General features: G+C 52.5%; 10 protein-coding genes across 10 annotated transcripts; 4 read left to right on the top strand and 6 right to left on the bottom strand.

Annotated features, from left to right (window-relative positions):
* Positions 1 to 111: 111 nt before the first annotated feature.
* On the bottom strand, positions 112 to 2,202 carry BDZ83DRAFT_273475 (transcriptional activator hac1). The gene is made up of 3 exons (XM_060502076.1): positions 1,987 to 2,202; positions 1,578 to 1,870; positions 112 to 1,512 (listed from the first exon to the last, which is right to left on the bottom strand). The coding sequence occupies exons 2-3, from the start codon at positions 1,859 to 1,861 to the stop codon at positions 252 to 254; spliced, it is 1,545 nt and encodes a 514-aa protein (XP_060366215.1). The 5' UTR covers positions 1,862 to 1,870; positions 1,987 to 2,202; the 3' UTR covers positions 112 to 251.
* A 4,508-nt stretch (positions 2,203 to 6,710) lies between these two features.
* BDZ83DRAFT_617370 (uncharacterized protein) lies at positions 6,711 to 7,804 on the bottom strand. Its single transcript, XM_060508026.1, has 2 exons — positions 7,381 to 7,804; positions 6,711 to 7,311 (listed from the first exon to the last, which is right to left on the bottom strand). Exons 1-2 carry the CDS (start codon positions 7,529 to 7,531, stop codon positions 6,965 to 6,967), a joined length of 498 nt encoding a protein of 165 aa, XP_060366214.1. The 5' UTR covers positions 7,532 to 7,804; the 3' UTR covers positions 6,711 to 6,964.
* A 10-nt stretch (positions 7,805 to 7,814) lies between these two features.
* On the top strand, positions 7,815 to 9,295 carry BDZ83DRAFT_617368 (Snf7 family protein). The gene is made up of 4 exons (XM_060508025.1): positions 7,815 to 8,301; positions 8,400 to 8,477; positions 8,531 to 8,746; positions 8,814 to 9,295. Exons 1-4 carry the CDS (start codon positions 8,251 to 8,253, stop codon positions 9,084 to 9,086), a joined length of 618 nt encoding a protein of 205 aa, XP_060366213.1. The 5' UTR covers positions 7,815 to 8,250; the 3' UTR covers positions 9,087 to 9,295.
* Positions 9,296 to 13,601, bottom strand: BDZ83DRAFT_617361 (DSHCT domain-containing protein). The gene is made up of 3 exons (XM_060508024.1): positions 13,135 to 13,601; positions 10,116 to 13,074; positions 9,296 to 10,059 (listed from the first exon to the last, which is right to left on the bottom strand). Exons 1-3 carry the CDS (start codon positions 13,332 to 13,334, stop codon positions 9,379 to 9,381), a joined length of 3,840 nt encoding a protein of 1,279 aa, XP_060366212.1. The 5' UTR covers positions 13,335 to 13,601; the 3' UTR covers positions 9,296 to 9,378.
* A 504-nt stretch (positions 13,602 to 14,105) lies between these two features.
* Positions 14,106 to 15,787, bottom strand: BDZ83DRAFT_273200 (transketolase). Its single transcript, XM_060502074.1, has 2 exons — positions 15,175 to 15,787; positions 14,106 to 15,029 (listed from the first exon to the last, which is right to left on the bottom strand). Exons 1-2 carry the CDS (start codon positions 15,547 to 15,549, stop codon positions 14,271 to 14,273), a joined length of 1,134 nt encoding a protein of 377 aa, XP_060366211.1. The 5' UTR covers positions 15,550 to 15,787; the 3' UTR covers positions 14,106 to 14,270.
* A 1,039-nt stretch (positions 15,788 to 16,826) lies between these two features.
* BDZ83DRAFT_273197 (S-adenosyl-L-methionine-dependent methyltransferase) lies at positions 16,827 to 18,490 on the bottom strand. The gene is made up of 4 exons (XM_060502073.1): positions 18,134 to 18,490; positions 18,025 to 18,059; positions 17,647 to 17,968; positions 16,827 to 17,588 (listed from the first exon to the last, which is right to left on the bottom strand). Exons 1-4 carry the CDS (start codon positions 18,344 to 18,346, stop codon positions 17,013 to 17,015), a joined length of 1,146 nt encoding a protein of 381 aa, XP_060366210.1. The 5' UTR covers positions 18,347 to 18,490; the 3' UTR covers positions 16,827 to 17,012.
* A 1,445-nt stretch (positions 18,491 to 19,935) lies between these two features.
* On the top strand, positions 19,936 to 21,057 carry BDZ83DRAFT_751188 (pre-mRNA-splicing factor slt-11; the record flags this gene model as incomplete). Its single annotated transcript, XM_060514022.1, has 2 exons — positions 19,936 to 19,971; positions 20,038 to 21,057. 2 exons carry the CDS (start codon positions 19,936 to 19,938, stop codon positions 21,055 to 21,057), a joined length of 1,056 nt encoding a protein of 351 aa, XP_060366209.1.
* Positions 21,058 to 21,160: 103 nt separating this feature from the next.
* Positions 21,161 to 21,809, bottom strand: BDZ83DRAFT_273147 (uncharacterized protein). Its single transcript, XM_060502072.1, has 3 exons — positions 21,661 to 21,809; positions 21,429 to 21,605; positions 21,161 to 21,361 (listed from the first exon to the last, which is right to left on the bottom strand). Exons 1-3 carry the CDS (start codon positions 21,713 to 21,715, stop codon positions 21,264 to 21,266), a joined length of 330 nt encoding a protein of 109 aa, XP_060366208.1. The 5' UTR covers positions 21,716 to 21,809; the 3' UTR covers positions 21,161 to 21,263.
* Positions 21,810 to 21,998: 189 nt separating this feature from the next.
* BDZ83DRAFT_617342 (DnaJ domain-containing protein) lies at positions 21,999 to 23,576 on the top strand. The gene is made up of 2 exons (XM_060508023.1): positions 21,999 to 22,360; positions 22,433 to 23,576. Exons 1-2 carry the CDS (start codon positions 22,067 to 22,069, stop codon positions 23,480 to 23,482), a joined length of 1,344 nt encoding a protein of 447 aa, XP_060366207.1. The 5' UTR covers positions 21,999 to 22,066; the 3' UTR covers positions 23,483 to 23,576.
* Positions 23,577 to 24,379: 803 nt separating this feature from the next.
* On the top strand, positions 24,380 to 25,759 carry BDZ83DRAFT_617341 (uncharacterized protein). The gene is made up of 2 exons (XM_060508022.1): positions 24,380 to 25,159; positions 25,242 to 25,759. The coding sequence occupies exons 1-2, from the start codon at positions 24,596 to 24,598 to the stop codon at positions 25,572 to 25,574; spliced, it is 897 nt and encodes a 298-aa protein (XP_060366206.1). The 5' UTR covers positions 24,380 to 24,595; the 3' UTR covers positions 25,575 to 25,759.
* The last annotated feature ends 1,182 nt before the right edge of the window (positions 25,760 to 26,941 follow it).

The following is a 26,941-nucleotide window of genomic DNA, read 5'->3' as shown; positions in this document are numbered from 1 at the left end:
GATTTGAAGACGACCAGCCCCTTTGTCGTCAGCATGAACTTCGAGTCGACAAGGGATGAGGCATGACACGAGCGGGCTGTCACAATGACGTTAAGGTAGGAAGAGACTTGTCAACGTTTATCTGAAGCGACATAAATATCATTGGTCGCTAGGCGACGTGTCATTGAATCAATATAATGTTACAGTCCACCGACATTGTCTATACTGACTGGACACCATGCTTACGCCTGTACACCATTTTCCCATCCCATTCAAGCCAACCGAAAACGCTTCCCAGTCCCATTGGTGTCAGTCACTCCCCGCTTCCTCTTGGAAGCCGAAGCAAAAACATGATTATTAGTTGGTGTCGAGATGTCGTTCGCCAGATCGGGCGCTGGCGCTCTGAAGTGGAGTGAATTCCTGCGGTTGATTTTCCGCTCTTCAACTCTCAGAACCCATAGTAAGGTCAAAAGAACCTCCCTGGACGGTAACGGTGCGCCGACAATCCACGTTGGTGGTGTCGGACTGCTGTCGCGCTGCGCCGAAGGTTCAGCCGACGATCCCCCGACCCGGTCATCGCATCTTTCAGACACCAACCGCAATGCCTCCATCGTCGCATCCATGAGCGGACGCGCCAGAGTGGGGCTGCAGGTTAGGATTCTCTGAAGAGACTTGAGTCTCAGAGTGGGTGAGATCGCGGCCGAAATCCGGGTCCGCTGCGACGGATGCGCCGTTGACGTCGTCGTGGAGGAACTCATTGATGTCGAACGGGTCTTGGAGGAAGGTAGAGTCACCAACCAGATAATCGTGTTCATAATCGAGGGAGTTGGGGGAAGAGAGAAGCCCGCTTTCAAGGACATAGCGATCTGCGTCAAGGGCCGCTGACAAACTGAAAGAATCACCGATGAGGTGACTAGTAGCGTCTGAAGCTGCAGAAAGAAGACCAAGGTCGGATGCAGAGGGGTTTGAGAGGCCAGCCATGATTGCGGAAGCTCCTCCGACAGATGACACTGCAGGTCGCACAACATCGCTGCAGGACGTTGTGTCAGGTCGGAGGTAGACTTCGCAACAGAGGTCTCGGCCGTTGGCTGCTCCTCACCGCCCTCCTCAGTACACTCAGCGATTGGCGAGAGTTCTGGGGAGAGCGATGCGGGATTGACAGTGGCGTTGGGTTGAGATGTGGTCATGAGGTCGTCGACGAGGGACTTGGTCTCCTCTAGTGAAGCGCGGTGGCCGTCGTGGGAGCTGAAGAGCTCTTGGGATAAGGTCACCGAGTTCTTGTGTAGGGGGTCGTTGGGAGAAGTTGAGCGAGTCAACATGCCGGTGTCACGACGAAACTTATTCAGTTCATCCACCAGCAACTGGTTTGCTTTGGTGACGTTCTGGAGAGCCGACTCGAGCTCTTTGTTGCGTCGTTCCAAAGCCTCGACCTCCAGCCGCTTTCGCTCACGGGATGATTGGGCGGCTCGACGGTTGCGAAGAACCCGTTCAACGCGACGTTGTTCCTTCTCGTCTTCTGTCTTGGCTCGTTTCCTATTAGATGTGTTAGATGAGATGCACGAGAGGGCGATGCTGACAGATGAGTTACTGAAACTTACCTAGGAGGAAGGTTTGTCTTGGGCTCAGGAAGAACCTGGCCCCATGACTTCCGCTTCTTCGTTTGCTTCTTATCCGGAGACGATGATCCTGCACCGTCAGGAGCCGGGGTCGAAGCCGTAGATGCAGGAAGACCACCGTCGTCATTAAAGGGCGGCGGTGTCATCATATCGGAGGGATCGAGAGTATCATCGTTGACGACGTTTGCGTCGCCAAATAGCGAGGGATAGATCTCGCCAGGTGTGGAAACGAAAGACTCGGCAGGCGAGTCCTCGAACTTGATCATTGGTGATGGCTGCTCCCAGGATGCCATTGTGTGTCGAATATTGGTCGCGTCGAAAGCTGAGCTCTCGACAGACTCGGTGTTGCGTAAAAGGAAAGGGGCTTTGGGCCTGGAGCATGCAGTGAAACTGCTCGGTGTGGAGTGGATTGGCGAAGATCCGGGGGGGTGAGGTAGTGTGGTTAGGCTAATGTGTGAAGCCAGTGGAGGCAGTAATGAGATGCAGACATATGTCCTCTGATGATATACCTAGCCAAAGCCGCGATGCTAAGTAGAATGCATGTTGGGGACAATGACGACTCGGTGAATGAGTCAGATATGGATCAGGTGAGTCACCAAAGCAAGAGGCACCAGCGTAGAGAGAAGCGAGGTAACCGGAAGGTGCTTGGATGAGGCAGAGAGAGGACAGAGTGTCCTTTGCTGTTTTGTGCAGAGGTGCAAGGTGTTCACAAGACGGGCGGTTGAAGTAGGCGATGTGGCCTCTTTTGTAATTTGGGACCACGTTGGACCTTTCACTTCCAGCTTCCCAAGGGGGTGGGCAGGAACCAAGGGACGGCCGGAGCATTGCTGCCTCAGGTGTTCATTTCGAATAACCCCCCGTGCCCCCGGCTGAAATGGCAGAGACCCTCAACTTCCAAGGGCAAGGTTGAGGCAGGGGTTAGGGGATTGGGGAGATGTGGAGGCCCTGAAGGCAGCAAGGGTTGAGTAAGGCACCTACTTTCTTTGGTAGGTAGGTATTCGTACTCCGTACTCCGTACCTCCCCATTCTGAGCTGGTGGCCGACCTTGCAAGCACGCACGCAGATACGTAGGTGCCACATTGGCACGCTTAGCTAAGGTATGAAAGGTACATTCGGATTCGCCTGTGTCAGAGGCAACATAAGTGTAACTGTGTGGGTGGAGGCAGGGCCTCCTCCCTCATTGCCACACTCTGATCAGTGGTGGATTGTCTTGTTCGTAGCTACCGAAGAGGCAGCTCAGGGCATTCCGCGATCCGCAATCCGCAATCCGCAATCCGCAATTCGCAAGCCGCAAGCCGGCAAGAAGAGAAGTCTCCAGAAAGATGGTACTCTGGAAGGGATACGGAAGTGTGATTGGTGGACTCGACCCAAAACAGTACGGAGTAGGTACGGAAGCAGAGGGAGCGTGCACTGGCCCAGCGGTTTCACTGGCTCGGGAGAGCCTCCCACTGGAAGTTCCAAAAGTAATTAGTGGGCCATACCGCCATGATAGACGGCGGGGTGGTGGGCGGATTGCGGGACACAGCTTCCACCGATACCTATTGGGGTGGCACAGTGGAAACCTGATGGTCCATAATTCCTTAAAGTTCGTGGGCTCTGGCCATGGCAGCCAGCGACAGCGACAGCGACCGCCGACGGTACATAGGTACCGAAAGGTGCTAAGGCAGTGTGCACCATCTTGAGGAACTTGAGGGAGACTCGTGCGATCCCCAAACGGAAGTCAGAGAGAGGGACATTCCATTGCATGCTCCTGACTTCTGCCTCCTGGCGGGTATTACCCCTATCTTTCCAAGAGCAAGTATCCGTACTTACCTTACCTTCCTTTCGGTACCTTGTTATCGAGGAACAGAAGCAATCATGTCTCGCACCAACTTCCATCCCTACTTACCCTTCTGTGTCTACCTATTTCATTGCCCATCGATGGTGGCGTTAATCATTAGTTGGGCTTGTTTGATGTTATATGCGCTCTACTTTGCCTTTGAATGTTTCCCACTCCACTGTTGGCTCGCCCCAGCCTCATCGCTCTCGTCAGATAGATAAGCGTGTCTCGAGGCCGTAGGTTTATGTCCCTTAGGAAAAGGGGAGTGCCTTGCATCGGCTGGATTGGTTGGTGGTCCGTCCCGCTCGTAGACTGAAGAGGAAACTCGGGAGCCACGGAACGGAAACACGCCTGACGTGACCTCCCGGTATAGGCGGTGCCCGTGTGCCCGCATGCTCGTGTCGCTTTCAGGGGATTTCCTTCTTCCATCATCCCCATCCACATGTGCCACATGTATGAGGTGAACTATGAATACAACTCCCAGAAACTTGACAGACTGCACGACTGTTTCTGCCGCAAATTACCATACCTCAGATTCAGAAGGTAGGACGGCATTCGGTCCCGACTCAACTGTAATTAAATGGGTATATTCCCGTCGCCTCTCTTCCGTCCATCCGATTAAAGCCTCAACATCAATGTTGCGTGCCGTATCCTGATGCCTGACTCCTCCGTACGGTTCCCTTCTCCTTTGCCTTTCTTCCATAGTGCTCGCAATCTCGCCCGAGGCAAATGAACGGGGCTCCGACACATGAACCCGTCCGGAATGAGCTCAACGGCCGCTGCCCTTCAGCACCTCATCTGGATTGAGATTTACCATTTTGGATACTTTGTAATACCGCCTCATTTCTGCTTCACCCTCAGCAGTCCGCAGTCCGCAGTCTACGGTCTACCATTCACAGTCCAGGACTCACAAAGTACTCTTGTAGCAGGGAAGTTAGGTAAGCAGACAGTGACACGGCTTACGGTCCTGATTTCACGCGAGGTACCTTTCAAATCTGAACCTAGTTGCCCCCTCGTGCCCTCTTCAACTGTTCCACGTAGTCGACTTCACCCGCTGCATTCCCAAGTCAAACTAGGTGTCAATGATGGCTGACGGCTGACATGCGACAACCTGTAAGCTTAGCTTGGCATGGAAAAGGCAGCTTGAAAGGTTGCTATATCCGTACGTGAGTTTCCTACAACACCTTACCTCAAGCACACAGCGCCCGCACATGGAGCACATACGCGTTCAGTCATTGCGCCGCCGCCGCCGCCGCCGCTGCTAAAGTTAGCTACCCGTTGCTCCCCGGGAGAAGCGGCCCTCCAACACGCCATTTTCCCTCCTCACTTGTGGGCTCAGTCCGTGGACGTGATGCGTGGTACCCGGAGGTCCTAATCTCAGCCATTCGGGTCCTAGAGGGATTACTCGTCGGACTCCATCGGTACTACGGTAGGAAGGGGCAATGGGGGCCTCGGGGGCTGAACCTCAACTCCAACTTCCAAGTCTCCAACCAATACCCACTAACCCGACGCTTTTGTTATTGGACCCAACTCGAGAGCAGATTCTCGTGAAAGTAGGTACCTAGACGACGACTAGAAACTAACTACCTACGAGTCTCAAAAGGTGGCATGATAGCTATCCTTCTAGATTGGAATACGGTGCCATAACGACGCCTCGACTCAGATGTGATTGCCTGCAAAAGGCATCCTGAATCTATGAACTGATCACCTTGAGGACATACCTAGCTGCGGACCGTCGATCTGGAGTCACATAAGGGTTCCATTATGTAGTGTACGACTGGCACTGGGCTGAGGGCTCTCTGCTACTCTGGCCACCCTTGAAACGTTCCGGTTGGTTGGGTCCGGCAATGTGGGACGCGGCTTGCGAATCTCATCGCCATCTATTACCCGTACCACAGCCAAGATTCGCGTCCTATCATGCTTTTCTCCATACGCCGCTTCACAGGGAGAGCTTTCTCAGCAAGGGAGTCTAGAGGTATCTCGTGTCGCGCGTCTCGTCTCTTGTCAGTGGAGCATGTGTGCCTGTCGCCGTTTTCTGGAGAGAATTCCTCTCAACTCACCTCTTGTGGTGTCAGTGGCTCGTTAACTCACGTACCAAGATGCGCTAACCGCCCTTACGACGGAGTACTGTGGTCATAGGTAGTACAACCGAGCCACACACTACCACCACGCAATCCCTGGCTTCCCGAGGCGATCCAGGGGTAGAGAATGCCGCAGATCCGTAGCACTGGCCATCTAATGAGACACAAGGTTCCAGAACGCGACTCGTGTACGAATACCTTTCACCATTGCCCCCGAAAGTGTAAACAGCCTCAAAGCTCCCAGCCTGCCCGGACGGTCCGATAGAAATCAATGAATTAGCGGATTAAACTCTAGGCAGTTCACAACTCAACAGAGGAGGCACTTACTCGTTGCAATATTCGGCAAACCGTGCATCCTCGTTCTTCACGCAGTCTTTACTTGGTCATACTCGGGCCTCTGCTGGTGAGACCTCGATTGCCAGCAGACTACTCCTTGTTGGATGAGTACTAGACTGGGGGTATTGTTGCCTCTGGCCTGCCAGTGGATGAATGGTTGTGTGCAGTTTGAATCTTGCAATAAAGTGTGAGACCCTCACTGAACCCTCAACGGCCGAAGTCATTAAGACCCCTCCCAAGCTTTCCTGGGTGATCCTATCAACTAATTACACCTTATGTGCCTAAGTATACGAGCTTGGTTGAAGGCTATTCTCATGACAGTGGACAAGCCTCAAAAGTCGCCGCCTGCTCATTGTTGTTGATTCGCTGCGAGGAGTGGATCGCCGTGCCCTCAGTCTACTGACTCTTTGTGGTCTTGCTTCATTGCACTTTTATCGTCGCTATCGATGGCTTCAGACTGCATGTGCATCTATCACAACCTTGTGGCTCAAACATCCCCTGATCTCTCGCAGGAGAATGGGAGGCCGATGCCGCTTCTACTTCTTCGAGAGCAGCGTTCACAACCTCGGCCTATCTACCCCACAGCCAAAGTTGACCAAAAAGAAAGGATGAGGGTATACAGTACTGGGGCTGTAACTGGACTTTTGTTTGGTTTGTAATAGCTCGGTATCATTCGATCACGTCAAACCAGACTGTATGTCCACGGTAGCGGTTGGGCTCCGCAGACTTGGCACTGGACTTGATCAGTACTAGGAATCCATCTTGGGTTTTGACTACCTATGTCGGTGTAAATGCTTGATCTGGGGATAGGAGGAACACATGGCGGCATACGAGTTCATCGCAAAGGCGGAGCAATCAATTTTACACTTGACATCTGCAACGAGTTGAAAACCTGAAATAAATCAACCGACACAAAAGGTAGGCATCTTTCGGAGTTACAGTTTCTATGCTGGAACAATATGACGAGCAAGCTGGGACTTATGGACACGAATGGTCGGCTACTGAGGTTACAGCCGGCAGGGGATCCTGTCATTACACCCTCGGTCTGAAGACTCTGGGCAGTGAGCGCACCCGATGCCAATGTCTCCGTCCAGCACAACTGCCTCGCCTCCAATATTCCTGATGTTTTGACATCATACCACAGGGTCCCAGTTGCCATGAGCTCCCTTCACGATGCCATCGATCTCTGAAGTCACCCATCCTCCGTAAAAGTCGCCCGGCTGTGGCTGAACTGCCTCACCGTCGACGAAGCAATTCCACGGGTCAGCATAAAATGACAGGTAGCCCTTGATCGCCTCGAACCCGGGTGTTGGTGATTCATAAGACCAGATTCGATTAGAGACCACCTCAGGCAATGTTCCAGACGGCGGTTCTGGGGCCGTAATTGTATAATATGTGGCTGCACCTTTCCACTCGCAATAGGTGCTTCGACGGGTCGGGGTTAGCTGTACCTTCAAAGCCGCTGGTGGTAGATAGTACGCTGTTGCTCGCGTCAGTTGGACCACTGCCCCCCATTTTGACTCCTATCCGGACCGAATTTATAACGAACTTGGGGGGTGATGTGTCTCCAGAACCCAATAGGCATCTCGAGTTTCCGCAATCACTAAGCCGTTCCACACGATTCGTAAATGACGAGATATCTTCTCCAACAGTGGTGGCCGCGGGAAGGTTTGCACATTCATCCTCGCTCGCGTAGCCATTCTGGTTTACGACATAAATGTTTAATAATGAGGAGCTGAATGATAAAAATGTTCCAACAAATTCTTTTGGAAGGTCTTTTAAGGGGTAATAAGACTCTGGTTGTTCAAGCTGTCTTGACCTAGGTACTACAACCCGAGAGGCGGGGCATTTGAACTTCCAGTGAGTCGTGACATCTTAGACTTCGGCACATCAAAGGGCCGGCCATGAGGTTAACATCAGGTAAACTATATCTGTACTGATGTCTGGTATTGGCGACGACTTACGACCTGGCTCTACGCAGTTGGGATAAGGTAGGCACCGAAAGACACACAGGCGCATGTGGCGGGCAGAATGTGGCTGGTAAGGCGGTGCACCACCGGTTCTCATTGCGTCATCAGCAAAGTCGAGCCAGCCGGTTACACCTGGGATGATTGTCGGGAACCGACTAAGGGTTGGTCAAAGGCAGTGTGTCCCGGACAGGTGACGCCTGGGGGTCCGTTTCTACTGCCTGACGTCTGGCTATCATTTACAATACAAACCTTTGCTATCACTTTTGCGCAACATCACCCAAACCTCGCTACGCACTCAGACATACGCATCGAATAACGAAATCCCTGAAAGCATCGAAATACCGCTTATCATACGCTCCCGACCGCCCGCCGACTCACGATAACCCCTCATTGAAGACCCCGCCACTCAGTCTATCTCCGACTTCCGACCCGATAGGCAATCAGCCACGATGTCGAACCGCGCACTTGCCCGCGACATGCAGGTCGAGTTCCAGGCACGAGTATGTCGAGATACTCGCCCAACTTCCATATTGAATCTCCCTGCGCAAACTTGGGACACTTGCGGATTCTCAACACCAGTAAACTAATGGGCACTTAGTTCCAAGCGAAGCAAGCCCGGAGAGAGGCGCAAAAGGCTGCCAAACAAGATCCTATACTGAAGAAGCAGATTCAAGATGTACGTGATTGAACGATGAACGCATTTGAACCTGCTGACACCGAATCACACAGCTCCTCAAGAAGGGCGAGACGGCAAAAGCCTACCAAAAGGCCAAAATGCTTCTGTCTAAACAGGCCTTGGCTCAACAGATGGACCAGATGGCTGATATGGCCGAGCTTTCTGCCGCGCAAATTCAAGCCAATAATTCAATGAATCGCATGACGCACATGATGGGTCAATCATCTCGCACTATGTCTGTGGCACAGAAGAACATGAACCCCGAGAAGGTATGTCACCGAGCCGTGAGCTATGAAACATGTTGTCGTGACTTGCTTCCTAACTGCCTGCTATCAGACCCTCGTCACCCTCGAGCAATTCAAGCAACAGAACGAAGAGTATGCAGTTTCAAACGGCATCTATCAGGATGCCATTTCACAGACTACTAGTGCGCAAGTGTCGGATGACGCTGTACACGAGCTGCTGGGCAAGCTGGCCGATGACGCTGGAGTGCAGCTCAATGCTGAACTTAACAGTGCGGCGCCAGCTAAAGAAGAGCTCGTGTCTGCTGAGCCTACTGCAGAGGAAGAAGATGCGTTGCAGCAGCGACTACGTGCGCTGAGGGCTTGAATTTGGGGCGGAATAGCGTTGATTTGAGCATGATGGGATGGATGGCTTCACTCGTTTGGTATCTTGGGAACTAGGCGTTATACCGGGCGTGGGCACGCGCACAACACATTCAGTATTGAGAAGAGTAGCAGGTCTTGAACGAACCTCTGGCGCAAAGTCAAATTTCGAAGCGAAATGGAGGCGGCTGGAGAGATGACTACTTTGTTTAATTCCTAGACTAAACTAAACCAGCTCCCATCAACCTCGAGCAAAGAACCGAGTGTGTGCTTGCCTCTCACATACAAAACAAGGTTTACATATACAGACTGGCAACTGCCGTGATATCGCGCTTGATCATCTCTTGCGCTGTCTGCATCTTCTGGTACAATTCCGGGTCTCCAATGATGCGAGCGGCGTTCTTTACCTCACGACATGTCTCGTCCAGACGTGTGATAGTCCGCACAATAGTTCCTTCCAGCACATCGGTCAGATCAGTAATGTTCTTGAAGCTCATGCCTCGCGCCCATTCGTAAACAACTTCCATCAGACCGAAGCGAGGCCGAGATATAAAGTCATTCGAATCGTCTGCAGACTGTATGACTTGGTGCAGCGTCTGGACTTCGTTGACCTTCTCGCTGATAGCAATGATGGTATCTTTGCCACGCTCGAGGTTGCCCGTAAGGTTTGGTTGTGTGTCCGTCTTTTCCTGGAAGACAAACGCCGAAAGCAAGGCAGCGATTTCGGCTGGTTCATAATCGGCGAGCACATTGTCCAAAATCAACTCTGTCAAAACGAGTTCATCGCCCGAGTGAATTTCGCAGGCAACCTTTCCCTTTAGCAGTATCCTGGCACTGTCGTCAATGAATTGGAGCTGTTTCAGCACTTGGATGCGCTGTTCGTAGTCTGGCAGAAGCTGAAGGTTTTGGTCTGAAAGGGATTGCCGGAGCTGAGAGATGTGCTCCTTGATGAGCCACTGATCATGGCACATGGCAAACTGTAATCAATGTCAGCGATTGAACCCCCTGTCAAGACAGCCATGTTTCAACTTACATGCTTCAAGAATTGAGGACAAGAAAGAGCAGGCGAGGACGAGGCAAGGCCTTCCGCATCCTTTCTCTTCTTCATCACCTCTTGAAATGAGAGGTTTTTTATCTTGGAGAGGTCCATCTCGTCCCAAAGATCATCCCACGACCGGCACAGCGCATGAAGTCTGTCCTTCGCCTTCGCGTACTTCTCCCCACCTTGGAAAATCTCTGGCACAATACCCTTGGTAACGTATCTCGTCAAACATTCAACATCACTCAGAGGGACCTGCAGGGTCTTAATCCGCATGTGCTTCTTCGCCTGCGGTAGCGGTGTCAAGTACTTGCGGAAGGCCGGGATGAACGGCAGAAGATCTGTCGAATCACGAGTTTCCCTCATGAGCCTGATCTCGCAAACATGTAAAGTAGGTCCACCTTGCCCCTTGTCACTCGCGCCGTCCGATAGCAATATGCCAGGTGTGCGAATACCGTCCCTGTTGTAAACGATCAAGCGGGCCTGGCTGAACATCTTGCGACCGATGGGAATACCCATGAGAGACCTGTAAACTTCCCCAGTGAGTTGCTTGTAGTCCTCTGACGCTTGATGGCACTCGTCCATAGACACGTCGCATACGCTACATGAGTCTCGTTTGATCTTGGCCAAGTCGGCCTCCGAGATCTTGACTGCTTTCTCATGTTCAGGGAGCAGCTGCTGAGTGGCATGTTCCGAGAAGCTACGCTTGATCATCTCTTCAATCTTGAGAGCCTCGACTCGGAGTAGGTTAAGGATCATGTTGTAAGTGAGGCGGAACTGGGATCTGAGCTTCGACGGCTCTCCTAGAATCATCTTCTGAAGGTCGGCAACGGGAGGAGCTTCGTCCCCGCCCGGCGGAACGATAATGACCGAGCCGACTGTGTCCAAGCCACGACGACCTGCTCGGCCGGCCATCTGTGTATATTCGCCAGGAAGCAGGTTTCTGAAGGAATGGCCGTCGTGTTTACGGTATCCGGAGAAAACGACTGTTCTAGTCGGCAGATTGAGACCCATGGCGAAAGTCTCCGTGGCAAAGAGTACCTTGACAAGTGTCTGGGCGAAGAGTATCTCGACAATCTCTTTGACGATTGGCAACAGCCCTCCATGATGAACCGCAATACCTCGGGACAGTAGCTCACGCAGTCTGATAATCTGTGGCAGAGCCCGATCCTCGGGCTTCAGTCTGGCAATGGACTTCTCGATAGTCATGTGGATGGCACTCTTCTCAGTCGCTGTGCAGAAGTCCTGGTTACTGAGTGCATCGGCATTTTCCTCGCATCGCTTCTTCGAGAAGACAAATATGCAAGAAGGCAGAAGGTTCGACTTCTTGAGGAACTGAACCAGATGAACCCAGAGGTTCTTGTCTTGGGCTGCAGAGGTAAAACCACCCTGGCGACCTGTCCGTCCCATGTGACCCGGGTTGTGGCTGGCGCGCGGCGCTCCACCACGGCCTCTTTGTTGAGGACCGCCGCCACGCTGACCCCCTCGCTGCCCACCGCGCTGGGGTCCTCCTCTTTGGCCTCCTCTCTGACCACCGCCGCCGCGAGGCGCGTTAACTGGCTCGGGGGGCTTTGTCTTCTCTTTGCCCTGAATCGCCGAATTGGCCTCCTTCCAACCCTTCTCGATGAATTTCTTGTCAGAGTCAACGATTTTGTGGATATTCTTGCCAGCCCACAAGTAGTGTTCCAATGGGATAGGTCGCTTTGGTGTTGAGATGACGTAGATATCTTTTTGCTTGGTGCGTCCAACCCAGGAGGCAAACTCATAGGTATTGGGAACCGTTGCCGAGAGAAGGATGAGTGTTACGTGTTCGGGAAGCATGATGATGACTTCTTCCCAGACGACGCCGCGCTCAAAATCGTTGACGTAGTGTACCTCGTCAAAAATGACGAACTCCACGTCTCGGATGAGATCGGCTCCACGATAGAGCATGCTTCTTAGAATCTCTGTTGTCATAATCAGGCAACTGGCCTCCGGGTTGATTTGAACGTCACCCGTCAGGATGCCGACCTCGTCGAATGTTTGACGGAAATCTCGGAACTTCTGATTACTCAGGGCCTTGATCGGGGACGTATATATAGCCTTGGTCATGTGCTTCGTTGCGAGGGCAATGGCGTATTCGGCAACGACGGTCTTACCGGCTGATGTGTGTGCGGCGACGAAGACAGAATCGCCGCTCTCGAGATGATAAATGGCCTCCTTCTGGAAAGTGTCGAGCTCAAAGGGCCAATCTCTTGCCATATCGGGCACCAATTCTCTGAAGTTGGTGATGTCCCTGTTGATATCAACCATGTGAGCCCACTCTCGGCCGGCCTTCCTTGCACTCGATGCGGCCAAGGCACCGTGAGGTTCGAGTGCGGGAAACTCGACAGGCAGAATAGCGTCAATATCCTCGCTGTCTTCTTCATCCTCGGACTCAATCTCATTCAGCCTATCGCCATTTGTCTGCGCTTCGCCGTCTGCTTCGTCAGTCTCTGGGGGTTGCTCTGGTTCTTGGCCCAGCTCTTGCTCAATCGCCCTAGCTTCGTCCTCATCTGGCTTCTTGTGATCGATATTGAATCCTCTACTCAGTCCAGGCGCAACCTCAAGTAGCCCGCCCTCGGTACCAAGCTTGATAACCCGCTCCAGCTTGTTATTTGATGCAGCTGTAGCCTCTCCGCCTCCAGATCGGTGAACCTGGTCCTCGAGTGCGGCGGTTGCCTCGATTCCATCAAGACCACCAGGTGCGAAGGGGAAGAACCCGGCAGCTCCACGGACGAAATCAGCCCTATTGGCGGGCTTGCGAAGAAATGAGGTCGAATTCTTGGCGGTAGCGCTGTTGGCAGGCACGGTAACGTTTCTGTAGCCACTCACTCTGCCCTCAAGACCGTGCCGTTCAAAACGAGTCACAGTCCTGGTTTGAGGATTGCCAATCTTGAAAAGTTCCGTATAATCCACGTGGCAATCCCAGCGCCTAGGAGAAATCAGCTAATGAATAGAAAAGGCAGAAGTTGTTGGCGACTGAAGGGCATACTGCTGCAGGCCATTGAGCCATTCAGGTGAGAATTTCATGCATGGCATGAGAAAGTCAGTCTCCAGACTCGTCTTCAGCTCCGAAGCATCTTGCTTGACGCGCTTGCTGGGCCGTTGCTGAAACAAGATGTCATCAATGTCGGAGTCGGGAAGGTCCTCAACATGGAGACCTTGAATGGCCGTGGCCAGGTCGGAAGCCATCTTGACGACAATCAGCGGCAGGGGATGCGTAACGTTGTCGAAAGAATGAGCCGAGACGAAGGCGAGATGAGATTGGCTCTGAGCCTACCTTGTCAATGACAAAGGCCGAGTGCTGATATACCTTTAGGTAAGGTAGGTAAGGAAGGAAGAAGGGACTTGATGTGGGATGAAGTTAGGCGGTACGGTACCTTACCCATAGGCGGGACCTCAGTGGTCACTGATGACGCTGTGCGGGGTGGCCGCGCTGCAACCTAACACCTTAGGTAGGTACCTCCACTTGTGTGCCCCTCCTACCTCTCCTTACCTTAGGTAAGGCAAGATATTTGAGCACCTCAGGTAAAAGGCCGTATGGATACATACCTTAGGTAGGCACATCGCAAATTGACCATGATTTTTAGGGTAGGTCTTTGGGTAATCTTCACTCAAAATGGGCAGCCTTGATGGATGACTTCCAGTCAAGATCGCACATGAAGTACCTTAGTCTCTGCCGTAAAGCGATTACGATTTCCATACAAGTTATATTCAGGCTCCTGGGGTTCAGTGACACATTCATCTCATCACTGAATAGCTTCAGGCAATAGATGGCGCACATAGATGGTATCCTCATTTCCCCAGTCCCTGAGCTCTGAACCTATTTTACCGAGGGATGTTTTGCTACGTCACTCTGGCATACATCGGCCGCCTCAGCCATGACAACATTGTACTCCGTAATGGCCAAGTGCTCACTACTTCATGCCATAGCGCATGGATCATCGCATACAGTTAAAACCCCAGGGTATGAGATGTATATATGACAACTAAGCAACATACAAGTACAAGCTTCTTCCCCAAGTCTATCGAGCTTCAAGGGCCATTATAGATCAGCTTCCACCTCGGAAGCCACAAAAAGGCAGCTTGCCCAGGCCTGTATTCTCTCGTCCACAACACGCAACTCAATTACAAGCGCAGCATCTTGGCGACGTAGTTCTCAATGATCTGCTCAGTAGGGAAAGCCATCTCTTCAAGGCCAGCCGCGTAAGGGGTAGGGACATCGGCACCAGTGACCCTCTGGGCGGGCGCATCAAGGTAGTCGAAGGCGTACTCCATCGTCACAGCCAGGATTTCTGAGCCGACACCGTAGGCGGGGAATCCAGACTCAACGGAAAGCAGGCGGTGGGTCTTCTTGACAGACTGAACAATGGTCTCGACGTCCAAGGGCTTGACGGAGCGCAGGTTAATAACCTCGACATCGACGCCGTAGTTCTTCTTCAAGTTCTCAGCAGCAACCAGAGCCTGGCCGACGCATCTGGAGAGCGTGACAATGGTCAAGTCCTTGCCGGAGCGCTCGATCTTGGCCTTGCCGAAGGGGATAACGAAGTCATCCTTCTGAGCAGCCTCCGACATGGGGAAAGTCTGGCCGTACATGAGCTCGTTCTCGAGAACGACGACGGGGTTGGGATCGCGGATGGCAGCCTTGAGCAGACCCTTGGCGTCCTCGGCACTCCAAGGGGAGACGACCTTCAGACCAGGGATGCTGCCGTACCAGGCTGAGTAGTCCTGAGAGTGCTGCGCAGCGACACCAGAGGCGAAGCCATTGGGGCCGCGGAAGGTGATGTTGCAGGGCTGGATGCCGCCGGACATGTAGAGGGTCTTGGCGGCGGAGTTGACGATCTGATCGATGGCTTGCATGGCGAAGTTGAAGGTCATGAACTCGCACTGGAGGAAACACAAGAGTCAGTCACGGGCCACCGAAACCTTGATTCCATAAATTTGAACTAGAGAGTCGTTGTTCGGATATTGAAACAGCCAAATCCCAAGTCCATGGATGGACCTTATCGACTTGCCGGGGAAGCAAACTTACCACAGGGTGCAGTCCGCTGAGGGCAGCGCCAACGGCGAGACCACAGAAACCGCTCTCGGTGATGGGTGTATCGATGACACGCTTGTCGCCGAACCGGTCCAGAAGACCCTTTGTGACCTTGTATGCGCCGTTGTACTGAGCGACCTCCTCACCCAGAACGAAGACCTTGTCATTGGCCTCAAGCTCCTCGGCGAGGGCCTCGTTGAGGGCCTCTCGGACAGTGTAGTCCTTGGTTCCCTTTGCGTCGGCATATGTCCGTGACTGGATGGTGAAAGCAGCAGGCCGGCTAACGAACTGAGAGATGGGGGAGGTGCGAAGGGAGGCAGCTCTGGCAGAGGACGCCAGGCGTGCTGCGGGACGGAGGAATCGGGACATCGCGAATTTTCGACTTGGGAGGGTTGGATGGTAGAAAAGACGCCCAGGTCGCAACGCGAAAGAAGCTGGTTATCCCAAGAGGATCTGGAGAATGAGGAGATAAGAAGAAAAACGTCGTGAATGGACAATACGCGACCTCGGGTGGTGGGGTTGACGATGGCCAACGACGGGAATTGAACGTCGAAGTGAGAGGGATGAGAAAGTCGACGGGGAGCTGTCGAGGGATTTCGCAGCTTTTTTTTTTTGCTCAGCTCTATGGGCGTTGAGTCCGTTGAATTGCGGCGAGCTGCCAGACAACAGCGTTGGGGAGGTCCTGGGCGTGGAGCTAGCCCTATCTGGTATTAGCGGTGTTTCTTGGCATTAGATAATCGGGAGTATCTTTTCTGAGCCAATCACGCTGTATTTCAACGATTAGTCCCCATCCAAATTGCGCTCAAACCCAGGGCCGATTTAATCCCGATAAGCTCCGCTGGTTTCCTAAGGTACTCCCTTCCATAAATTTGCTGCGTCAATACGGGTACACTTTGTATTACTCCTGGCTAGCCCAGCTGACGGGATGTTTGCATCGGCCTTTCTACGTGCTCCTTTGTCGGCGTCGGGCTTAAGCTCCCCCTCGAGGCGCGGCCGGACACGGATCTCCATAAGATTCCTACTCAGCAAACGCTTTCTTGGCACCATGCGCCCGGTGCCACCCGCTTCCATCCGAACGGCAAGCCACTTAGGTCCGAGCGAGAATCAACGAAAAGGGACTCGATGAGGTGGTCTGGGCTATAGGCATGCATGTTCCACAGAAAGTCTTTGAGTAATACCCAGAACTGCGACGGTGATCATGTGCACAGCTAACACCCTCATCCGCAACCCTCGTTCATGGCTGCTAGGAATGAAAAAGTTCGAGCAGTGCGCTTTCTTACGTGGCCTGCTATAATGGGCTCGGGATCATTCGTTAAACTTGCTATCTATCGTATATACTGCCTTGCAGAACAGACCAAATTTCCTTATCCATAATCTCAGCCGGTACACGATATGTACCTCCTGCGTACGGACGCAGGTGACAGGAAATGCAACCTGCTGCAATATTTGACCCGCCTCCATAGATGGTGAGCTGAGAAGCGATGGGAGCTAGATGGACAAACAATAGTCCGCCGAAAGCTTTTGCATGTGGAACTCTGGTGTTAGACTCACGTCTAGGTAATATTGTGTGATAAGGTAGTCAGTCACTTTTGCCAGTTAATCGGTGAACGTATTTTCCTCTAGAAAAACTCTCCCCCACATTTCCTAGCTTCCTTTCTATCATGGCCAACCGTGAATTGTCGTTAAAGCCGTCTGGCTGTAGTTGCCTAATTACAATTAAAGTACTGGTATAACACTCATACAGCGAGTAGAAAAAGTCATGGCCTCTAATCTTTTTCCGTTGTGTCCATCTATGCCGTCATCTCTGCATCCAAGGCGTACAAAAGCGACGTCTAGTTGGCGGGCTTCTTTCCGACCATCAAGTACATAGGCGTGAACAAGTGCTCTTTGCCACCAGCAACAAGGCAGTCGCCAGCCCATGCCAGACTGTCGGCCGTCTTCTTCGTACCGGCAGGGGCAATCTTGAGAGCCTCGAGTCCACCAACTACATTGTGCATGAGGAATCGTCCCACCTTGGTCATGCGAACAATGGTGAAGATGTCAAAGACGGACTGGATGTACTTGAGCTCGCCTGACAGGGGCCAGTACCATGGCATGGGATCGGGCCTGTCGGCAAGATCCTCGTGGTGGAGCATCTCGAACCCGGCAGTCTTCATGGCGGCCAAACCCTCAGAGACCTTGCACATGTTGGAAATACCATCACCCTGCTCGATGCCCAAGCGGATTTCACGGTGGGCCAGGTTGTCGTTGTCGTACTCGTCCGTCATCAACCACTCATAAACACCAAAGACGCCACCGGGCTTTAAAACACGGAAGATCTCGCTGTAAATACCCTCCAGACTGGGTGCGTGGACGGTGGCCTCAATGGCGTAGACAGCATCAAAGGAGTTATCGGGGAAAGACATTTGCTGCGAGATCAACGTTAATCATTTGAAAATGAATCTGATCACTACAACAACCACGTACCATGAAGTCTCCCTTGACGAACTCGAGCTGCTTCGACAGGCCCTCCTTCGCAGCGTAGTGAGTAGCTCTGTCGATTTGGTAGTCGTTGTTGTTCAGACCGGTGACGTGGCAGCCGGTGAACTTTGCGATTTCGCGCGCAGGTCCGCCAACACCACATCCGACGTCAAGCACCTTCATGCCCTCCTTGATTCCGATCTGGTGGGCAAGGTAGTGCTCATGACGAGCGATTGCCTGATAAAAGGGCTCGCCGTGGGAGAAGCGGCAGAAGTGGAAGGACTGGCCCCAGCCATACTCGTACAGGTCGGTCGCCAGGTTGTAGTAGCTACAAAACCAGAATTAGCTAGTGTTTGTACAGGAGTGGGGGAATGCGCCGCGTACTGTCTGGTCAAGGTCGCATATTCAGCTGTACGAGCCTATGTCAAGCAAAGGTCAGCATCCGTGATAAGTAAAGATAGGTTCAAGGCTGAAAAAGGGTCGGGTTGCATACTGCGCGCTCCTCGGGAGTTTCGTCCTTTGCGGCCTTGTTGTCCCAGTGCTTGAAGTACTCATCGACGGCAGCCTGCTTCGCATCACGGCCTTTGCTGAACATGGCGGCAAGACCACCGGTGGCCTGAGCACTTGTACCGTGCAGTGCCTTGTTGAATTGAGCATCGCGAGCGTGGTCCTCGCGCTCGAGGTTAGAGGCTGTTGAAGTGACCATTGTTTCGAGTAGTGAAGAGACACGATGTAGGAAAGTTGTTTGCAGAAGAGAAACTTGGTGGAGAGCTGAAAGGCTGTAAAGTACTTGGTCTGAAGGGTGAAGGAGGGAAGGAAGGGGAAAGAATAGATTGAAAGCGCAGGACAACAAGACCGGTAAGGTAGGACGGGCAGTCGGGTTGGTATTCGGGAGAGCGGGGGCATAGGCTTTTTTCAATGGTGACCAAGTATCAAGCGGAAAAAGGAGTCGAAGGGACGCGGCAACGGTCGAGATTGTCTCGTTTTGGCTGTGTCAAATTTCCAACATCCCCCTCCTAGTCCCTCTCAGGCTCCCAGTCCACTGTCCCTGAGCGGTCCAACAACTAATGACAGGCCGCAGCACGGTAGTACCTGCCACCAGGCAAAGTCTGGTGCAATAAAATGAGATGAGAGACGCGAGGCCAGACTGTTGTCCAATGTCCATTTACCTAGTGGTGCAGGGATCTCCAGAGTTCAAATTGACAAAGACCTGGCCACAGGGGTCCCATCTCTGGCAATTGTCCAATCGTGGGGCGTAAAGGGTTGTAGTACTTGCTTTGTTGAGCAGGCGGTGAGACGACGGCTAGGCGGGAAACATATGCATACCGGCCAGGGGCAGTCCAATCCGAATACGAATTCGAACAGCTGGTAATGATTTATAGCCTATTGTTCTTCTACCTAGCACGATCTGATAGACCGACACACTTTGCACATATGTCTTAGCCTCTGAGGCGCCTTCCAGATTATTCCCTGATGTGGTTGGGCTCGAGTACCCGCCACCTACCTGGTTCTAGAAATATGCAGATATCTAGGTAAGTATCATCAACCAGTCGTGTCAACAGTCGCCTTAGGTACTTGTTGATGCGTTTCACGGCTCAAGAGCATCTGTGGGGCTTTGGAGACGACCGTCTACCCTGGTTTCACAATCCGACCAGGAGGGCATCGTCGATCGGGAACTTTCTTGGTCTCTGGTAATCCACAAATACACAGCACACACTATTCGTACTCATGATGCCTTGATTCCAGGCTGTCCAGTTTAATCCCTATAACTGAAGTACCTTAGGGTAGGGTACTGAACAAGGCTTGCTTGCGCGGGGAATAGGTAAGGTATTTGATGGCTGGCTCAACTTGCAGATGTGGCGTATATCACGTGAAGAGCCGGGACGTGAAGCACTGATACCTACTACGTAAGGTAGGTAGCAGCTCGACGCCACACTTTTAGGTACGCACTCCGTATCCGAACAGATACCTAGAGTGAGGAAAAGTGGCGGGGAGTGGGTAGGTAGGCACCTACCTAGGTAATGAGTGAACCCTGCGCGGTCGGGCCCGCGCTCGATGTTCATTCCTACATAGTGTCGCGAGCGACATCAGGATTCTTCGCTCGCCACACTGAAAAATCTCACGATCCGTATCATCGACCACCTCACATCACGATCCGCACTTGTCGCAGAGCTCTGCGAACCCCGAGGCGTCATGCCACCACAAATCAAACAAGACCTGAATCGCTCAGGCTGGGAATCGACTGATTTCCCTTCTGTTTGCGAAAACTGTCTGCCAGAGAATCCTTACGTCAAAATGTTGAAGGAGGATTATGGCTCCGAGTGCAAATTGGTATTGCTACCTTCTCCGACACTCTTTTTTCAACACTCATCATTCTGCTAACATTGCCCGTCGTAGTGTACGAGGCCTTTCACTGTCTTCAGCTGGAGTGCTGACCGAGCCCACGGCCGAAAGAAGCGAACAAACATTTGCTTGACCTGCGCGCGCCTCAAAAACTGTTGCCAGGCATGCATGCTGGACCTTTCCTTTGGGCTGCCCATCGTGGTTCGCGATGCAGCCTTGAAAATGGTAGCCCCGGGGCCATCGTCCGACATCAACCGCGAATATTTTGCGCAAAACAACGAACTCGCCATTGAAGAAGGTCGCGCGGGAGTCGAAGAATACGAAAAAACAGACGAAAAGGCCAGGGAACTCCTGCGAAGATTGGCTGCAAGTAAACCGTACTTTCGAAAGGGCCGTGCCGTCGAGAATCCCGATGACGAGGGTCAGAAAGGCTCCAGCTCAAGCGGCGGACTAGGTGGCAACCCAGCCGTCGGCGCCGGTGTCGGTGGTCCAGGACCTATTCGAACCAGGGACTCCAGAGCTGCCGCAGCTCTAGGTGCAAGGCCAGGCAGGCCGAAGCAAGCTTTTCCAAGCGCAGCACAGTTGCCTCCTGGACCACAGGATTGGATGCCTCCGGCTGACAAGAACATCATGTCCCTCTTCATCACCGGGATCGAGGACGACCTTCCTGAGCACAAGATACGAGATTTTTTCAAAACGCATGGCAGACTCAAGAGTCTGGTTTGCTCCCATATGTCACACTGCGCATTCGTCAACTACGAAACGAGAGACGCGGCTGAGAAAGCTGCCGCATCATGTCAGGGTCGTGCTGTCATTGCAGGATGCCCGTTGCGTGTGCGATGGGGTGTTCCCAAAGCAATCGGGACGATGGACAAGGAGCAGCGTTCACAGATGCTCATGGACGCTCGACGAGGGCAGGCGAACGCGCGGGGAGCGGATGGCAGAGGTGTTGAGAGGCAGATTGCCGGTCGCTCGGACGTAGGAAACGCCACTCAGTCGCCCGCTGCACCAGTCGTTGCACCCCCGCCAGGCGCAGACGATGGCGCACAGTATGTTAGTCTACAGGGCGACTGAGATTTGAGGGACCAAGGAAACTCGGGTAGCATCTCAAGGGAGTTTAGGCGTCATTGATTTCGTCAGGGTTTGACGACTGGAAATCGGGATGGAGTGGGAGGCTTCATACCAACTGCCTGGGTATCAATGGTTGTGTTATACATGTGTTTTGTTATACAATATTACAGGCATCTCTCATATGCCGCACTCGCCTCGATGTCCTCCCTTCAGCTGCAGCCACACCCGCCCATTGTTGCTGACCCGCCACCGGCCGTCTTGATAGAGTCGTTGTCTCCACGTTCGGTGTCCTCGTGAATGCGCAACTCTGCAGAGTCTTCGTCAGTAAACTAGCCAGCACAGGGTATGGCCGTATATCGATGCCCGCAACTTACTGAAGACGCGAGAATCATCCTGCTTTCCCTGAACTACATTTTCTCTTAGGATCTTGGCAATATCTTCAGCTTTCTGGATGGCGGAGCTGTAGGAAGGGTCTGTCGGCTTGAGTGTTGCTTGATCTCTAAAACCTTGCCGTATCTGCTGCCGCGCTGCAGTGAGGACTCGGTCATCGCCTACGAAAGAAGAAACGTCAATAACAAATACTCAAACAGGCGAGAGAAATCCAACCCTTGAATGCGATTCGCGCCGCGCGCCAAAGGTGTCGGTAAGCAGGCAGAGACATAGTAAAAGCAGTGAAGCTGTCGAGGAAGCCAATGAGCTTACGGCAATGATGAGGTCAGGAGGAAGTTGCCTGACTGGCGCATGGGTTTCGCAGAGAACAAAAAGTGATGTTCTAAAAATGCACCAGGTGCCTTCATAGACAGCGGCTCAGGCATTCGACACAAAAATGCTCCCGGCATCCGGAGAATCTTAGGGACACGCCCCCCTTTGTCCTAGCGCCACCCATACCTTCTCCAAAGAAAACTCTACCCCACGTTCCTGTAATTTTTTTTTTTGGAAATCAACGACGTCTTTGCTCTTCGAGACACACAAGCATCGACTGCGACAAACCAACTTATTCGCATCTATCAGAATGGCTTCCGCCATTGTTGTTCCCCACGTCCTCCCGGTCATTCCCGAGGGATGGTCCGCAGAGAAGGACTTTAAGACCGTCGGCAAGGTCTCTGCTGCCACTCAGCGAAGCCTCGAGCCTGTCGGCCCTCACTTCCTTGCCCACGCTCGCCGAGCCCGCCACAAGCGCACCTTCTCCGAGGATGATCGTATCCAGGCTCAAGAGGCCACCAAGAATGTCGAGAACGAAGATGACGGCGAGATCAGCGAGGCTGAGGACCCCATGATGCTTCAGCGCGACGCCAAGGATTGGAAGGTTAGTGACTGCCCCTTCGTATATGAGATGTTGCGTCTGTAGCGATCGACAACTGATTCCCGACTCCTATAGAACCAAGACCACTACCAGGTTCTGGGTCTGACCAAGTATCGCTGGAAGGCCACTGAGGATCAGATCAAGCGCGCCCACCGCAAGAAGGTTCTCAAGCACCACCCGGACAAGAAGGCCGCTGCTGGTATTGTCGACGACGACAACTTCTTCAAGTGCATCCAGAAGGCCACCGAGGTTCTTCTGGACCCCACCAAGCGTCAGCAGTACGACTCAGTCGACGAGAAGGCCGACGTCGATCCCCCCACCAAGAAGCAACTGGCCAAGGGTGGCAGCACATTCTACAAGCTTTGGAGCAACGTCTTCAAGGCTGAAGGTCGTTTCTCCAAAACCCAGCCGGTACCGACCTTTGGTGACGACAAGTCCTCCAAGGAGCACGTGGAAGACTTCTACAACTTCTGGTACAACTTTGACAGCTGGAGAACTTTCGAGTATCTCGATGAGGATGTCCCCGACGACAACGAAAATCGCGATCAGAAGCGCCACACGGAACGCAAGAATGCTAACGCCCGCAAGAAGAAGAAGGCTGAGGATAACGCTCGTCTTCGCAAATTGCTTGACGACTGCTCGGCCAGCGACGAGCGCATCAAGCGCTTCAGACAAGAGGCCAATGCTGCCAAGAACAAGAAGAAGTTTGAAAAGGAGGCCGCCGAGAAGAAGGCCCTCGAGGAGGCTCAGGCCAAGAAGGAGGCCGAGGAGAAGGCTGCAAAGGAAGCAGAAGAGAAGGCTAAGGTCGACAGAGAGCAGTCGAAGAAAGCCAAGGAGGCAGCAAAGAACGCTGTCAAGAAGAACAAGCGTGTTCTCAAAGGGTCGGTCAAGGACGCCAACTACTTTGCCTCTGGCGAGCCTTCCGCTGCTACCATTGACTCTGTTCTCGGTGACGTCGAGCTCGTCCAGGGCAAGATCGACCCTGACGAGATTGCGGCTCTGGCTGGCAAGCTCAACGGCCTTAAGGTGGCTGATGAGATTAAGGGTGTCTGGAGCGAGGAGGTTAAGAGATTGGTCGGCGCTGGCAAGCTCAAGGATGGCGACGCCAAGTCTTTGACTCAGTAAAGGAGACTCATGTTTTGATGAGCTCCGACATAGTTGTCTTGGTTTGGGCGTAGAACGTGACTAGACGCAATAGAATAGATAATCGGATGTCGGTTTTCATTAGATGACCCCCTGGCTTCATTTTGAGGTCCTGTACTGTTCAGTTCTTGTGAGTCGGACTGGCTCAGTCGAGACCTTTACTCGCAGCCTTTGGCCCAGTTGACTTTTCAACTAGAGGTCTTCATTATAGGCTGTCATATCATACCACATAGACATGGACTGGGCATTGCTTTTCATGGTTGAGGCGGTCCATTGGCCAATCGTCGAAAGAAAGTTCGGCCTTCTCAAGGAGGCTGCCACAAGGTAGGTCAGCAACCTTGTCTCGATCAACACATAGTACTGCCCCTCAACTACCAGACGCCGAATACGGGCCTCGAGTTCCAGTGAAAGTTTGTGGACTAGCAAAAATGTTGCCTGTTTGTTCCTTCTTCTTCTTCTTTGTGCTGTGAGGCCACAGCATCCCAGAATTCTCGGAAGTCCCCCGCCCCCATGATGTTTGAGCTGGGAAAGACTAACAACGAGGCATAAGTCTGGAATTAGCCTTGAAGGCAGCATAGAGATGGTGTACGAGTGAGTGGCATAATATTTTGCAGCTCCATAGCTAATCCCATTGTGCATGTTCCTTTTCCTACTGCTGCTGCTACTACCGCTATTGTTGTTGCTATTACTGCCATACCTTTTTATATACCTATGCCATACGGCATAAGCTTTATAAAGCGTAGTATAGTAGGTATAGTAATAGTGGTAATAAGAAAACGGCTAGTCGTGCGTTGACCAGTAGACTAGATCTGCGGTGCCACTGACCTTTGGGAGGGGGCTTCTTGTTATTCTAGAAAGGTAGACGTTTATGCTCCGGTACCTATCTCGTTCGTTGTCATCCTGGACGGCCTGGCATTTGTTCCCAGCTATGTATTCGTCGGCCTGGGCGCGCAAAATTCACCTCGTATTAAAAGTCACACGGGACAAACTTCTCCTTTACCACGCCACGCCTTCCGTGCTTCCATCGTCAGGCAAACAAACATACACCACTCATTCTTCTCTTCAGAAGTCTCTCGCGGCGACACCGGACAGACCATGGAGACTGATAATTCCTCCATATCTTGTTTTCACTGCTCCGATCTTCAGTTCTCGCCAGACTCGCCTTCCTCAGTAGTCGCACCTGCCTTCGCATCGCTCTTTCTCTCTTTCGCAGCCGCATTCCTCCTCCGACAAGCCACTATGACGACGATCAAGTGGGTTGAGGAAACCAATAATCCGCTGCCGCAAGTAGTGGTCTATTCTGCCCCTGAGGCCGTTGGTATTCCGATGACAGACCTCGGGATCGGCAAAGGCGGCAATAATGGCACCAGGGAGAACGAAGTACTTCACTCGGTCCATGTGGGTGACGATGCCGCCTCGACTATCGATGCTGAGAAAGGCTCACGTCTTTGGAACTGGAAGGCAATGATCGGTATATGCATAGGCCTTCTTATTCTCGCCATCGTGGTTCCTCTCACGGTCACATTGTCCATCAAGAATCACACGTCTGGTCCAGGCAATGCTGAGAACCTTGCGACTTCAACCGCCACATCATCGTCGCCTTCTTCCACGGCTACCTCTCTGACCTCGCTCCCAGCTCCATCCTCTACCCTGAAGCCGGTAAGCAGCAGGCCCTACTCGCCAGTCAACCCATTGTGTATGATGGTCCATTTTTTCTTCGATATCTGACAATTTATCATAGGTTTCCGAGTGTATTGAGTCCAAATTCATCCGAGAAGTCAACTGGATCGGTATTGATGAGGGTGGCGGCGGCTGGGTGTTCAACTTGCACCCGGCCAAAAGCGCTCAGGACTGCTGCACAATCTGCCACCTTGGAACTCCTGACGGTTGCAATGGGTGGCTTTACATACCAGAGAACTTATCGACGCCTTCGTGTTCCATTATTCACGGCTTCGACGGCCCGAGCGACAGTGAGTCCTGCCCGAAGGGTCGTCCAGACATCGTCTTCACAAAGACAGGAGATAGGAACAGCTATGGTGGACCGGGACCCTGCTCAGGCTCAGTGCGGGGATAAGAGTATTCGACTAGACAAGCCGAACAAGACTTGGCTACGGTCACTACGTCTACCGACCGAAGGGATTGTGGTAGTCGAGGTTCATTAGCGCCAAGGGACGGATGGTTACAGGGGTTTCTACATGTGTTGGCGTTTGCAGTTTGCGAGATACCCTTATAGTGGCAATAACAGCGAATTTTCCGAAGATAAACTCGTCACTGTTTACATTGAACAGCTGCATAACATCGAGCTATTTCACGGGCTCAAATGTGGTGGGGCTAAGCATTGCTGGCCGGGGCAGTCCCGTCCTGTTCTCGCCCGGCAGGAAGAGCCACGGAGAAATGGCAACTGTGAATGTGACGCCGATTTTCTATGGTCACATGCTGCCATCTCATGGCAACGTCTCCTCGGCCAATGTTTCGCCATAGGTACATTCTAGTGTCTCCCGCTCCATATTCCCCCCATTCTCTTTCTTATTTAGCCTATCTCTCTCATCATAACTTTTCTGGGCTGTCATGTCATATTATTTGCGGAATCACTCGTGCATGGGATCCAGTTTTGATGATGATGACGGTCTAAACCATGATAGAGGTCTAGACAAGGTAGACGGTAGACTGTGATATCACCAACGACCTGCCACTGATAGATCCACCCACTGGCTTTCCTCGAGGTCAGTAAGTGTTGATAATATGCTTCCAGTGGAATCACTTACATGAATAAACCGACGGCTATTGACTACACAGGGGCTTCACCAAACATGTAGAGCCACTCTAAAAAAAGCTTAGGTATAGTCTCTTACTCCAGAACTGACTCCATGTTGTGCCCGGGATAAGACAAGCCTATTAGTCCGAATCAAGCGAGCAATGTTAGGGGCTGGACCAAATACTATCTCCTAGTTTCTGGGTCCTCACAGTCACGACAACTTGCCCAGCATCAGTATTCGAGGGGAGCATCAAGCCCAACAGGACAGCGACGGGGCGGAATGGGAAACAATCCTACAAGCCTGTTAAACTTTCCCCGACTGATAAACTCGGACTTGGCGACGGTACAACGTGTCGAAGCTCGGCAGGCCACTCAGTGACCCTAGCCATTTATCGGACATATGAGGAACGGGACTACGCAGCTCAACATATGCCAGTGCTGAATATTCGACACGGGCACTATGCTCCGCAAGTTTGCTGTGCAACGTCCAAGGCTCCAAACGAAACATCATCAAGAAAGGGCATGATTGCAGCACGTGAGGGCTTTATCGTTTCGAGAGACAAATTTCTGCTGAAAACACCCGGGCCGCCACGACAACGTAGTACCCCCAAATGGGTAGCAAGAGGCTGATGGCCAGCACACAGGGTTAGTTACCTATACGACTGAACGATCCTCAGGGAATCGCA

This window comes from Colletotrichum acutatum, assembly GCF_030867785.1.
Source record: "Colletotrichum acutatum strain CBS 112980 chromosome Unknown BDZ83scaffold_35, whole genome shotgun sequence".
In the NCBI taxonomy this organism is placed as follows: Eukaryota; Fungi; Ascomycota; class Sordariomycetes; order Glomerellales; family Glomerellaceae; genus Colletotrichum; species Colletotrichum acutatum.
The sequence above is the reverse complement of the archived record's forward strand: the minus strand, read 5'-3'. Positions and strand labels throughout refer to the sequence as shown.